This window comes from Brienomyrus brachyistius, chromosome 1 (genome assembly GCF_023856365.1).
Source record: "Brienomyrus brachyistius isolate T26 chromosome 1, BBRACH_0.4, whole genome shotgun sequence".
Classification (NCBI taxonomy): Eukaryota; Metazoa; Chordata; class Actinopteri; order Osteoglossiformes; family Mormyridae; genus Brienomyrus; species Brienomyrus brachyistius.
In genome coordinates this window covers 45,880,849-45,894,943 of record NC_064533.1, presented here as the reverse complement: position 1 = coordinate 45,894,943, position 14,095 = coordinate 45,880,849, and the positions used below count along the sequence as shown (strand labels likewise).

The window sequence follows — 14,095 nt, the reverse complement described above, 5'->3', positions numbered from 1 at the left end:
CCAGCTAAAGCAAAACGTAGCTTGCCACACTGCATGTATTAGTGTTATACGGTTTGCCTTTAGTCACGAACAGATTACATTTGCTAGTGAAATTATAACACGCTGGTTGTTCATTCAGATTCAACTATTTTGACCATACACAATTTTTTATAGTGTAACGTTGCAGTCCATGCACAATCAGTAGCATATCGCAGATGTTCCGATTTTAAGATGAAGAGTTGCAGAAAATCGCACTAATTCATCAGATTTTCTCGCCTCGTGGGAGACGGAACAATCTTTGCAAGGCTTGCACTGTTGCACACCGGACGGGACAGACTTGCCTACTCGGCGTCTGCCTTTCAAACATCCAGCCTCCTAAACTGCTGGGCGTAGTTAGGCTATAAGTGTGGGACAGGCTTAAAACGTGCACGCTGTCGGGCGATCGTCTCCTCCCACTGCAATGCACGGGTGAATCTCCTGTTACTAAGCAGTGCTGCATGGCTGGCGGTGCACTTCTCAGCATTACAAAGCGCAGGCAGACGCATCCATGCACATGGCAAAGGACACGATCTCAGAAGCAAAGAATGCGCCAAGCGCTTTTATAGGATCCGTGTATTAATTTTTGTGCCTACAACATTAACGTCACGAGCTGGTAGATGTCTCGCTTTCCTTCCACGTACCGTTTCCACGCGCCAACAGTCGGAAAAGCCACGGCTTTTGACGGCCAGCACCGTTGCAGGAGTTAAACGTACCATGCAACTAGTTCAACGAGAGGGATTATTTGCAAGGACACCATCCAGCTGAAGAAAACAGACACAGCCCTCAGTTGGGTCGTGAACTGAGGTGGTTCAGCTGCTGCGCCATGGACACATTAAACTCCGTCGATTCAGTAACTTTTTTGCACTAGGAAGGAAGTTTTTGATTTGCAAATCAAGTTACTTTGTATAACATTTTAAGCCGCCGTTTTATTTAGGAACAAGGATTCTTCACACAAAGTCAGCAGAAACTCGTACAATAAAATCCGAATTGTACAAAGATGGATTTCCCGAACAGTCAAGATGGGAATCACTCCTCGAAACCAGATAAGAATTTTTCACTCTGGTACATGGGATGGTCATCTTTGGACAGGCGGACCACACTGCCGATGTTGCCGTGGCTCGTGGCAGAGATTCGCAGGAAAAGCGAAAGGAAAGAGCTGGGTCCGGCTCAGGCCAGGGAAGTCGACCTCCTTATCACGCCTCCTATAATCCGTTGCGTCCCAGCAAATAACAACAACTCGTCCATTTTTATATTCGAACACAAGGCTCAGTGCATATCACGATTCATCCATAACAGTCATGACCTTAAATACTTTGCCTACCTTATTAGAAGCCAGCCGGAGGACCTCGAATCAGAGATGGCATGCCACGTTTTTAAGGCATGCGAGCCCAACCAGGTAAGCGGTGCAGATACCTCCCATCGGGATCACTGCGTGCACTTACTTGTTTAATGCACAATAATAGACTATTAGGGTTATTGCACTGAGCACGTCTATAATCCATTATTTATTTTTACTTTATCACCAGTATAAACGCAGCAGTGGACACATAAATGCTTGTGAAGTAACGCCATCTGTTGTAAAGCGCTTTCTTTTTAAGCATTAAGGCACAAACACCTGTACCCAGGTGCTACTCCATACTAAAGGTGGCAGGAGAATCGGCTTTGCGTTTGAACAAAGACAAACCACGTTGTTCTCCATTCGTATGAGTTACTAAACATGACGTCACAAGCTATAACGCATTACTAAGCACGTTACGTATAGTCTTAAGAGTCAGTGAATAAATGACTTAACAGCTCAGTTTCATTACTTATAAAAGGTTTTTTTTTTAAAATGTTGCCGTTTCAAGTTCCTGGATAGGCCTTGCCGTCCTACATTTGCTGCGATATCTTGGACGCTTGCTGTGTGATGTGGTACTTCAAGGTATGATATTCTATAAATAAAATGACATGATCAGATGGCACGGTATATTTAGAGGAGGATTATGTGCATACATATATTGTTTTTGATATAGGTAAAGATTTCTGTATTAGCTTTTGATGCATATAGTACATGTAATTTTCAGCAGTATTTAGCATTTAAAATCTTAAATCCATGACACTTTTGTAAACGTGTGGTGTGGTTTGCTGTCTTATGGCAGTTAGGTGATGCTGGTGCTCAAAGACAACTGCGAATGAACAACTAAGTTACCTCTGCATATTGCATTGACAATGGCTTTGTTCGTTTCATTAATTTGACGTCATCGCCGTGTTTTGGTTTACTACATTATTTAGCATGCTACCCTCTGCTCTGTTGCCATTGCTCCACTTTCAGTTTCACTTACAGCTGTTCTGAAACCCTTTCTGCTGAAGCTAGCAAAATATGACGTTTAATCATTGTTTGCTTTTACGAGGTTTTAAGAGATGGCAAAATATATGATTAATCAATACTCTGTGAAGTATGATTGCTTAGCTTACTGGGAGAAAAGTGATCTGTATCCACTTATTGTGCTGTTAGATCAATTACCATGAAATGCTGCATATTGAAGTATTTTCCGCATAGGATTTACTTATTAAACTGCGTTTTAGTTTACTGATAACATTTTTTATGGTGAAACGGGACCCTAAGGCACAAGTATCATGATTTCAAATACCTTTATTATTATTATTATTATTATTATTTTCAGTGTACATAAGGACTATTTTCATGTTTACGTCTATGATCTGGATGGTTCTGCATATGTACAATAGTTTTTGTTCTCCTTGTGTTTGTATGCATTTGCTTAAAGTACCCCAGTTTCCTTCCATGGTCCAAAGGCATTTTCAGTTGAGTTTGTATCTCTGAATTTACCATGGTGTTGTGCATGCCCCTTGATGGCCTGGCATCTTATCCTTGCCCCATGCCTCCTGGAATAGACTGCAGACCGTCTATCACCCTGAATTTTGATACGTAATTATAGATATTGTGTGGATGGACTTTTTGAACAGTCATCAGTGAATTAGCTGGTATGTCCAAAATTCGTAAAGCTAGAGTAAAAAATTTAAGGTCTCCTTCCAGGTTTGTCGGCTCAGTTTGCCTGGTTCACCTTCGTTTGACCCTGTGACCCTTGAGTTCAGATAATTAGCCTTGATTGTGCAATATTTTAAAGAGGGGCAGGATTATTGTTAAAGATAATTAAGTACTACTTATATTTTTTCTTTTATTTTCAGTTTTTTTTTCCATTGTTAAACCTTTAGCAATTAAGTAATCATGTTAATTAATCCCAAGTCATTACAAACTTGATTGTTTCGTAAATGACAAAAATGCCCTTGAAGCATTTTTATTTTTCAGCAATTATGCAATCATTCTGTAATTTATGTAATTAAGTGTGTTTTAAACAAATATTTTAAAAGGTTGCGTATTGAAAATACATTTTTTTTTCCCTTCAAAATTACACCTTGGGAACAAAGTTGAGAGACTCTATCTTCTGTCCTCCCCAGCAGTGCTTTGCTCTGCCTTGGCAAGATCATGTTTTCGCAGTGAACACAGTGAAGCTCCAGTGCAAAAGCACAAGCCTGCGCTTGTTCGTAAAACAACTGTTTCTCAGGGTTTCCTGATTGTTGTGAAACAGAGTTTAAATTAAGCTTGTATGTTTTCGCAGCCTGACCGGAAATTATAAATGTATTATGTGCAAAATTGACCAAGTCCTCCAGTGTCGAACGTTATCTGGCACCATTTGCAGGATGACTTACAGAGCAAGTAAAGCAGTAGAGTCTGTGTTTTCTATTTCCATTGTGTGTGTTGGGAGGCGTCAGTGACTCGGTCACCAAACGCGAAAGCATTGGGTGGAAGTTGTACTTCGTAAATGGAGCACACTGCTGAGGATTCACTTATCACATCTTGATTGTTGACGGCTATGTGACAAGGAACAGCATGTTTTGTTTGTTTTTACAGAAATTTCTATGTTCATGTTCTGTTTTTATCAACGGATCACCAGCAAAGCCCGCCCAAAAGTCAAGCTTTTCACTTGCTATTCATAAGTAACTATTCGGGGACATTTTAAAGTCACTTGGTTAATAAATTAGTCTCTCCTTGCGAACGCATCGCCTTCCCATGGTTGTTTGGCATATTCTGGCATTTTGTACTGATTAGGCGTAAGGGACCGTTGCATAATTGGCGTAGGACTATGAGCAGGTAGAAGAGGTGCATAAACCTGTTACTGAGCGGTAGTGTTTAGGCATGTAGAACGAAGTAGGGGTGCACGAGTGCCGCTTCATCTGCATTGCAGCCGCACGAGAAAAACGGGTTGGAATTGCAACGTACCTGTTGGAGTTTTCCATTTACAAAATGCGAAGGTTAGCCTGCATGTGTCCATTTAATTTCTGCTCGGTTTCCAGCGTCACCACTTTTAAGTGTTTGTTTAGTGAGTCTTTGAACGAAAAAGAAAAACACAACTCTTTACAATTTTTTTTTTTTTTTTTTGTGCTAGTTTTTTATATTGTTAAAAGGTAAGCCAGGATACCGAGACCTAATTCTCCTTCAGGCACTTACATTGAACTCTTCCATTTTCCATGTACAACACCATGAAGTTTCAACTGAATGATTTAAGGGATGAAACATGCATTTTTAATCACCTCTATTTATGGAATCCCTCCAGAAAAGGAGGCTCGCAGACCATAATGGGCTGTCGTTTATCACCAGCGCTGTTCAGATTTCACTGCTTTTTAAATGATTTTTTTTTTTTCAGGTCTGACACAATATTTCCTCGCATGAATTTAGCACGTGTGAGCATGGCATGCTGCAGTAGAATTTTGTTGCTTTTTCTCCCTTTGCATCACTCGCGTTACTCTGCACATACTCATTTGGGTTAAAAGTAAAGGAGCTGCATACCACAGTTCGCTGTGCTTTCTTTAGTGTCACCTCGACAGCCGGTTGGCGTTCAAGGATAATGTGTTGTTCCCTGTGCTCGAATAGACGGTGAGTCACTCCCGTCGTTCACTAGTTTTGTTCACATTTGGGTGTGCGACCTTTGACATGAATCCCAGATTGCGCCATGTGTCACCCAAGCTAGACAAGCACTTAGTAGGAGCAAAGGGTCTAGCATTGCAGTCTATCAGTGTTGAATGTTATACATGCCCGCTCTTCTCTCGTGGGTTTTTGTGTATCCGTGTGTGAATCTGAGAGTGCATATATCAAAAGGAATCCTGGCCTAGTAATACTTTTCACTTTTTAAGTGAAACCTGCTTCTCGATATTGCAGAAGGCTGTATTCGTGCATTTTGTGTTTGTAATTATTTGTGTGTTGAAGACACAAGACAAATAAATCGTAGCCTTGAATAATTTTGATGGTTTTCGCTCGGGTGGCTCACCATGTCTTCTGTTCTCCAGGGATTGGCATCAGGTTCACTGCAAAATGTTCCTGTTAATACCCATGGAACTTTCCAACTTGGAATATTTCCAGAATTCCCCAGCTTAACTTCCCATGGAATGGAAAGTTCCTGAAAATGTTCCACCCCTTTTCCCTATTGTATTGGACAGTATTATGGCAAATGGATTGATGGGTTATATTATATAACGCTGCTTCCCTCCAATATAAAAATGAACACAGCCCCTAATATGCTGCTTAATGGGCTGTGCCCTATATCTACAGTATCAGTCAAAAGTCCGGGCACATCTGCGTCTAATGCATTTTCCTCTGCTTTAGCTATGTTAATCATCTTCAGTGTTTCCCCTAGATTTACAGTGTTGGGGGGGGCAGACGGACACCGACAGGATTCATGGTGTTCATGTGTTTCTTTTAATGACAGCAGTCAATATAACAACTGTACTGAACATCAGAACATTTCTTTTTATGACAATTATCCACAAAGTGTGCAGCTTTAGTCACTGCAGTGTATCTTTCTGGGCTTCTGGAAAAACATCTCTAAAGCCTCCTGACATGGGAAGTCAGAGGCGTCTGGCCTATTTACTGAGAGCTGCATGCAGGCTGCAGGGTCTCCTTGCAGCCTATTGCGGATGTTTGTCTTGACCTGCAAATACATTAACTGTTTGGCTTTAAAGGTGGTAGCTGATAGCTTAAAGTAGTGATAGTTTAAAGCAGGAAAATCCCAACGTGAAACGTATTTATCACCTTGAGAGTGTTTAAAAAAACGCAGATATTTTTGTTGGCTTTTCAGGTCATATTTTCCGACGCGCGCTCTCTGTCCGCTGGTGGGAGTGTGCTCACCTGTGTGTGCACGCACGTGTCTCTGCGTGTGCATCGGGGCAGAACTCCGCCATGCACGATACAGAGAGCAGAGGAGAATTGTCAACGTGAGACCGTGTAGAGACAAAAATGAGAAGCTGTTGTGTAAATAACATAAGGCTATTTACTTTGTTTAATTAAAGGACAATGTATAGACCTGTTCCATAGGAAAGGTGACCTTAAATTACTTTTGCTGTGATCTGACGCCATATAGGAAATAAAATTTAAAAAAATTAACTTGACCTTCAAGGGGCAGGGGGGTGCCAGTGGGGGGGCAACCCCCCCCCCTAATGTAATGGTAGGGGAAACACTGATCTTATAGGCCTTAAGGCAATGAAGTAATACATATCAAATATTGCTTCCAAGAGAAGTGCTCAGCATTTCTCAATTTCTTCAAATATTTTGACTATAACCCCCTATTGAAGAGGAATGATATTTTATTGATCAGCTACGAATGGTTCTGTTGGGTCTGGGGGTTTACAGACACAGAGGCTTAGCCCACTGAGCTGCACACCACTCTCTGCTTCAATGACAGCACTGCAGACTCTTGGCATTCTGTCAGCCAGCTGATGTAGCCACCTGGAAGGCCTCTTCAACAATCCTGAAGGAGCTTCCACAAGTTCTGGGTGAATGGTGGCTACCTTGCTGTTACTCTTTGATCCAACTCATCCCAAAGAAGCTCAATAGGGTGTCGGTCAGGGGATCGTGGGGGCCAGGTCATCTGGTTCAGCATTTCTTTCCTTGCTCGCAAGATAATGCAGTACTTGAATAACCTCGAGGTGTGCTTAGGCTTATCTTGTTGAAAAACAAATGATATTTAGTAGGTGTGTCCAAACTTTGGGCTGGTACTCTGTGATTGTATGTTTTTTTTCGAGTGTGTGAATGTACTGAAGATTAATATGGGTTAATGTTTACACAATATTTTCTTTAGCTGGTTATATATAAAATATGCGTTTTTTTTTTTTTTTGTACATCACCCATCAGCCCATCTTTCAACAGCTCATCCTGAACAGGATTGTGGGTAAGGTCTGGAGCCTATCCAAACCAGCATAGTGTACATGCCAGGAACACCTCCTGGATGGGATGACGGTGCCCTCATTTCTAACTTCTGCACTCACACTTTGACACATTGCCGTTGTAAACTTTCAATAGTATAAAGAGAGTGGAAAAGTGGAGATATAAAATGCAGTTGACATTAAACATGACGATTAGTATGCTATCACAGAATGCTAGTTAAGAGCAGTAAATATAAAGTGGCAACGTCAAAACAGAGTAATCACAAGATAGAAGTGTAGTCCGTTTGCAGTGAAGGCAAAAGCGTACCACCCTTAAGTGATCACATGGCCCTGAAAACCACTTCCTGTGGGATTATTGTACACCATCAATCACTGGTAGATTTAATCCTTTTCATATTTTTTACTGTGTGGGTTTGAATCAAATACTGATTGAAAAGTAGCACAGTAATTGCACTCAGTATGGGCTTTTGAATCTGTGTTTGATTTTCCTGCCGTTAGCTTTTAGTTTGAAATCTGTAGTTTGGTCACAAACTAGAAATCAAGACGATTTGACTGAACAATCATGTTCCACGGCCATATTTGATTTTAAGATGCTAGAGCACATCTGCTGTCGTATCTATGTCCTATAAGCCCTGTGAGTTAATTATCCACAGCAGCATTTTTACACATTTACAGATTTGCGGTTTTGAACTGATTTATTCTCACTTGTTTATTTTTTTCCCGTCTTTGTTTTCGGAACATCTGTTTGTTGTATGTTCTGTTACGCCGTATTCAGACCAGCTGTCATCCACACCCTGTGTACCTCTTTTGAGCTTATTTGAATGTCCTGGCTTTCTTCTTTATTATGAATAATGTGCCTTTGTTTCACTAAATCATGATTATTGCAAAACATAATCTAGAATGTCATTTATTTCAGTCCAAGCCCTGTCTCAGAGATGGATAGGTTCACTGTCCTTGAAAACTAGAGTGAGAACTTGGCAAGACTGCATTTTTAATCCTGTTCTTCATGGACATCTGTTTTTTAATTGGTTGGCTTTTAATGAGTCACTAGGACCCTAAGGCCAATCTGCTCTGATTCTTCTGACTAATAGCTTTCCTTTACAGTACCTGTCGAAAGTCTGGATGCACCTGATTTTAATGCATCTGTCTCTGTTTTCCCTGTGTTATTCCCTAATAATTCGAGGCAATGTAGTAATACATATCAAATATTGCAATGATCAAGAGAAGTGTTAAACATCTCGAATGTTTCTCAAACTTTAGATTCTTCAAAACAGCCCCCTTTCACTTCGATGACAGCACTGCAGACTCTTGGCATTCTCTCAACCAGCTTCCAGATGTAGCCACCTGGAATGCTTCTCCAACAGTCCAGAAGGAGCTTCCACAAGTTCTGGGCACGAGCTGGCTTTTACTCTTCGATCCAACTCATCTCTAAACGGCTCTGTGGGGGCCAGGTCATCTGTCGCAACATTCTATGTGTTTCCTTGTTCACAAGATAATACTTGCCACATAACCTTAAGGTACGCTTAAAGTCGTTATCTTCTTGAAAAGCAAATGATTTTCGGTAGGTATGTCCACACTTTTGGCTGGTACTGAATGTTACTTCACTGTTTCATCTTCTGCTCCTCCTTTGATTGTGGTATTTACCATTCCAGTTTTGTGCTTGCAGTTCCAACCCCCATTGTTAATTTTTCATTTGGAATGTGACCTTAGGGCAAGTAGAAAATCACGGGGCACTTAGTTACGTAGCTGTTGGCTGGACGTTCTTTTGCTGGTCTGCACGTCTGGCACGTCAATGCTGTGCTGTTTGCCCTGAGGGTTTGGTCAACTGTAGAAGTAACTTTAATAGATAAGGAAACATTCTAGCTGTTCTAATACTTCAGTAGGCGGCCATTTGGTGCAAAGATGCCCTGTGTGCTGATTTCTGTGCTTTATCAGACTGAACTGTTTTATCAGACTAATGCTCTTGCATAATACATTCATGAGTGAAGTGTTATTTTTCCACATATTTTTTTCCGTAATTAACAAAGAATTGCAGTGAGTAGCATGGTTACCCCATACCACAAAAGACTGGGGGATGAAATTCTGCCCCCGTTTTTTTTTTTTTTTTTTTTTTTTGGGGGGGGGGGGGTGGGGTCGTATTTACCACATTGTGGGGACTGAATGTCCTGCATGTAGGTCTTGAATTTATTACAAGGTATGCTATTGTACGCAATAATACTTAGGTCAGCCATTTTCTGGCTGGGGAGTGACTTAGTGTGAGCCAGGGAGTCCACATGCCACCCAAAACACCAGCCTTCACACCCATATTAAATCACTTTTTTTTTCTTTCTTTTTTCATTTGCACAAAGGCCGACTCCATCCCACATTGGACAGAAATTCAGTTTAATGTATGCGATGGAATTTTTTTTTCATCAGACTGAAAGTGGCAGCCCTGACTATAATGAAATTCGTGGTCATTATAGGTACACATTGCTTTATTATGCCTTGTTGTCCCATGACACCCAAATTAAATTTTCTGGCATGTATATTATTTTAAGAAATGGTTAACAAAAAATATTCAGTTTCCCTGGTATAAGCAGAGGGCACAGAATAGCATATATTTTAATATAAAATGTTATTACACAATGATAGACAATACATAAGTAACAGTCATTTTTATTATGGAAAAAACTGCAAAAATAACGTCTAGAAGTTAAAGAACTGTAAATGATGATTTTGAGAAACTTTCCAGTTTAACAGGTTCTTTTTTTCTGCAAATCATACAACTGAGGCTGTTTTTACTTAATCATTCCAAGGTTTATTTTTTCCAAGTTAGGGACGCGGAGAAGTTCTGAAAGGGTTGCAAGGCACAGTTGGAAATGTAACCATTTTAAAACCAGCAAGCTCCTATGCTGATCCACGATCAGTTTTCCCAGCCCCAATCCTAGAATTAACCTATTTAAATGTGTCTTGGGTCTGCAAATGCTTAGCGCAAAACTAGTGACCACTCAACCAATCCAAGAAGCCAAACCACAGATGCTTAATTTAAATTTCACTGGCACATCCAATCAGATTTGTGCGATAGTCATTGATTGGCGAGCTGCACTTTTGGTCATAGCGTTAATTTAAACCTATACTTGATATAGAGTCACAACTGGGCTGGCATGGTAAAGATTGGGTTGTGGTGCAAAAAAGGTGGTTGAGATCCGTTGGCCTAGTGTGTGCTGGGTCGGTACCATTCGGTGAGCGGAATGCTAACACTTATCCCCAGACCGGCCTACTTTCTGTATCTTATTCACATACGGAGCGATAAGCTTCCTTGCTGGAGACAGGGCATTGACCGCCCAGCTCATCTCACACCGCCAGCCCTCACAGCTTGCATTGGCTGATAACGCTGCTTAAAGGCAGCTGGATTGAGACCCCGGTCTTATAACGGTGCTGTTAATTCCTAGCTCTGCGAGTCACAAAGCAGAGGCCTAAGACCTTTACTTGTGCTGCATGACGCAGCCTAACTTCCTGAAGATGACCTTTACAGACAGGATTCCTCCGTAAGCACGTTGTGTGATCACGTAACATATGATTTCCCTGAGATCCAAAGGCATTTTGTTACGTTTTCAATGAATTTGAAATTACTGCATGTATTATTGAAGAGTTACATAGTAACTCGGGCTCTTAGGCTGGCCAATCGCGCTTGTGTTTTACCATCCACAAGTATTTTAATTGGTTAATATGGATACATAGCAGTTTTTAAATTGATCAGTTTTTTTAACTTTACGGGAAAAATATTCCAATGAAATATAGATGTTTGTTTTAAGAGCAAGCTAAGAAGATTTTATTATCGGAAGGCAGAATTTATGCGTGCTAAAAATCTGAACAAGTTGCGTTTGGCAGATCCTGATATTTACTTGAGATCTCAAGTATTTCTGGGAAGCAAGCCAGCTGTCAGTAACAGCCCAGAAACCACACCCTCGCCACTTTTTGCACAACTCATTCCTTTGTGCAACTTTTTAAAGGGGAATATGGTGTCTGCATTTATATGGAGGTTTTAAAAAAGTTGTATTTTTCTTGTAGACGTTCATATTTCATCCCCAGATTGTAGTTACTGGAGATTTATAAAGTCTGCTAGCTCCCGTAAGCACTCGGCACTGGGAGAAAGTGCTTGACGTCTTTCCTCTCTTGACTAAATATAGTTTCTTAGGTCACTGCAGTAATTGGGCTGTTTTGATTCAAATGCTTTACTAGGCAGCTGACCTTTTAGCTGTTTGTACATAATTATTGCTGCAGGGTGCAGTGTGCAGTTTTTGTTTTTATTTATTGGAACAACTTGACCAATGTAGAAGTTTGACCTCAGGGTTTCCATATTCTTTTTTTTAAATGGCAATTATCTTCTCTGTTTACTGGAAGACGCATCGATTTGGGCGCTTTTTCCACACCGATTGCATCTTCTGGGATCTCCGGTGCATTTGTGTGAGATGCAGCGCAGATCAGGCCAGACTCCTCCTGCTCAGTTTCCCGTTTTTTTTCAAAGGAAGCGAGCGAAATGGAGGCTGTTTTGATTCCCCATGTCTGCCCCAGTGATTTTTGTTTTGCAGATCAAATTTAGTTGCAATAAATGTAAGCCGACCCCTGTGCGAACTGAACCGCGCTGCAGGTCCTCCTTTGCCCTGCGCTCATCTTCATAATTAACTGTTTGCAGTTCAGTCTCTTGTAGTCAAGTTACATTGGGACTAATGAGACATGGGAAAAATGCTGTTTATTCCTCATCTTGGTCTTATGAAATCTGACGTACAGTGGATATAAAAATGCCAGGTTTTCGTAATGCAAAAAAATGAAACCATGATGAATCATGTAATTTTTCCCCCCCACCTTTAATGTGACCTATAACCTCTACAATTTAATTGAAAAACAAATTTGTTAGGGAGGAAAATATAAACAATAAAAAAATGTAGAATAAGCTGGTTGCATAAGTGTCACACTCTTAAACTAATACTTTGTTGGAGCACCTTTTGATTTAATTACAGCATTCAGTCTCTTTGGGTGGGGCTCTATCAGCTTGTCCACTCTTCCTGTACAGCCCTCTTCAGGTCACCCCGTAGATTTTCATTTGGATTTAGGACTGGGCTCTGGCTGGGCCAGTCCAAAGCTTTCGTTTTCTTCTGGTGACGCCATCGGTTTGTTGATTTGGATGCATGCTGGGGGTCATTGTTGTACTGAATGGTGAAGTTCCTCATCAACTTCAGCTTTCTAGCAGACAGCTGAAGGTTTCGGACTGTCCGTACTTCCCTCCGCCTTGACTAAAGCCCCTTTCCAACTGAAGAAAAACAACCGATCGATTTTGGAAGGACGTCCAGTTCTCAGTAGCATCACTGTTGTCCCATATTGTCTTCACTTCTTGATGACCGTCTTCACTGTGTTCCATGGTATATCTAACGCAGTGGAATTTTTTAGTAGAGGAGCGTCTGTACTTTTAGAGGTGTGCACACTTATGCAACCAGTTAATTGTACGTTTTTAAATTTATTTTATTTTATATTTTTGTACTTTTTAAAAACACTTTTTATATGCAGTGGCGTTTTTTTCTGCAGCACTACTGAGCATTTCCGGTGATGAATAATGAAGTATCGGTAAGTGCTATTGACAAGTTCACGAACAGTTTCATAGTTAGCTAATCTGGACGTATTCACAGTGTCCTTTTTACTAGTTTGAAGTGACTCCAAAAACATAAAAAAAAATAATAATAATAATAAAATCTTACTGGCTCTGCTTTGACTTATTGTATTGCATTGTATTGTATTGTATCGTGTATCAAAACATGATTTGTTAATGTTACTGTTTCGGTATAGTAATGTTATGTACTAGTTTTATCCGCCCTGTCCAATCAGGCGCTTCGCCAGGCCTTGAGGCCTTTTTTGGGCGTCTGTTTCTGACCTTGTCCTTGAGTGGAGGGAGCCAGCCAGTTTGTGTCATGTCTAGCACAATTTTACCAGTAGAGGGATTTGTTTATAACCCCCCCGCCCACACACACACACACACACACACACACACACACACACACACACACACACACACACAACCACCCTAGCATTTTATTTACTTAGCAGATGCCTTTATCCAAAGGAACTTATAATTAATATTTGTTTGTTTGTTTGTTTTTTGAGAAAGCCAGGTCAGCCAGCCCATGGAATAGTCGCACATTTTAACAGATAAAAATGTCTGGTGCTTTTGCTGAAGTCAGTTTTCCTTGCCAGTCCCACAGATGAGCTTGTCATCGTTTCCGATACTTCCGATGGCTTCTGACCCTTCGTCCACTTCTCTCAACCAAGCAATATATTCGTTTTTGCAGTGAAACATGGCATCGTTCAGTACTTCAGTGCTGCATGCAATATAAATGAACTTTGTCGCAATGGCTGCTTTTGCACCGGTTAAAGACCGTGTACTTAATGCAGAGGTAGTCGGAGCTTCGCGTCTCCAGTTACCCCAGAAACATTTTCCATCATTTACTGTATCGACTGAGTATAGATTTCATTTCAGCTTTTTTGCGGGGTCTCAGGGCCTGGCACTGTTGTTCCACATCTCCAGGGTGTGGGTTTGGGTTTGCATGTTCTCCCCAGAACATGCGTCTCCTTTGGGTTTCCTACTATAGTCTAAAAGCATTGCTAGGTTAAATTTGCTTCTCTGAATTGCCTATAGTGTATGTGAGTGTGTTTATGTATGTTTTCTCTAATGCAGTGGCGTCGTATCTGAGCTCTTCCTTTGCCTTATGTCCTATTTTGCCTGGGAAAGCCTTCAGGAACCTGCTCTGTCCAGGATCAGTGGTTAGAAGATTGATGGAAGTTTTCCTTAGCATGTAATATCTCCCTCAGCCTCAGAGAGAATTCAGTTGAA

The 14,095-nt window shown here is 40.9% G+C and overlaps 1 protein-coding gene across 5 annotated transcripts in view; it reads left to right on the top strand.

Moving 5' to 3' along the window:
• The first annotated feature begins 397 nt into the window (after positions 1 to 397).
• The window catches only part of tbc1d4 (TBC1 domain family, member 4), a 35,419-nt gene continuing 21,721 nt past the window's right edge, over positions 398 to 14,095 (top strand). For 3 of the 5 annotated variants that reach the window (XM_049024016.1, XM_049024023.1, XM_049024008.1), the window contains exon 1: positions 398 to 1,414. In XM_049024016.1, coding sequence (XP_048879973.1) covers positions 1,016 to 1,414 — 399 coding nt within the window. In that variant the 5' untranslated portion in view covers positions 398 to 1,015. Of the gene's footprint in view, positions 1,415 to 1,834; positions 1,940 to 12,159; positions 12,835 to 14,095 lie in introns of those variants that run through there. The other 2 variants (XM_049024050.1, XM_049024040.1) reach the window with 2 other exon arrangements.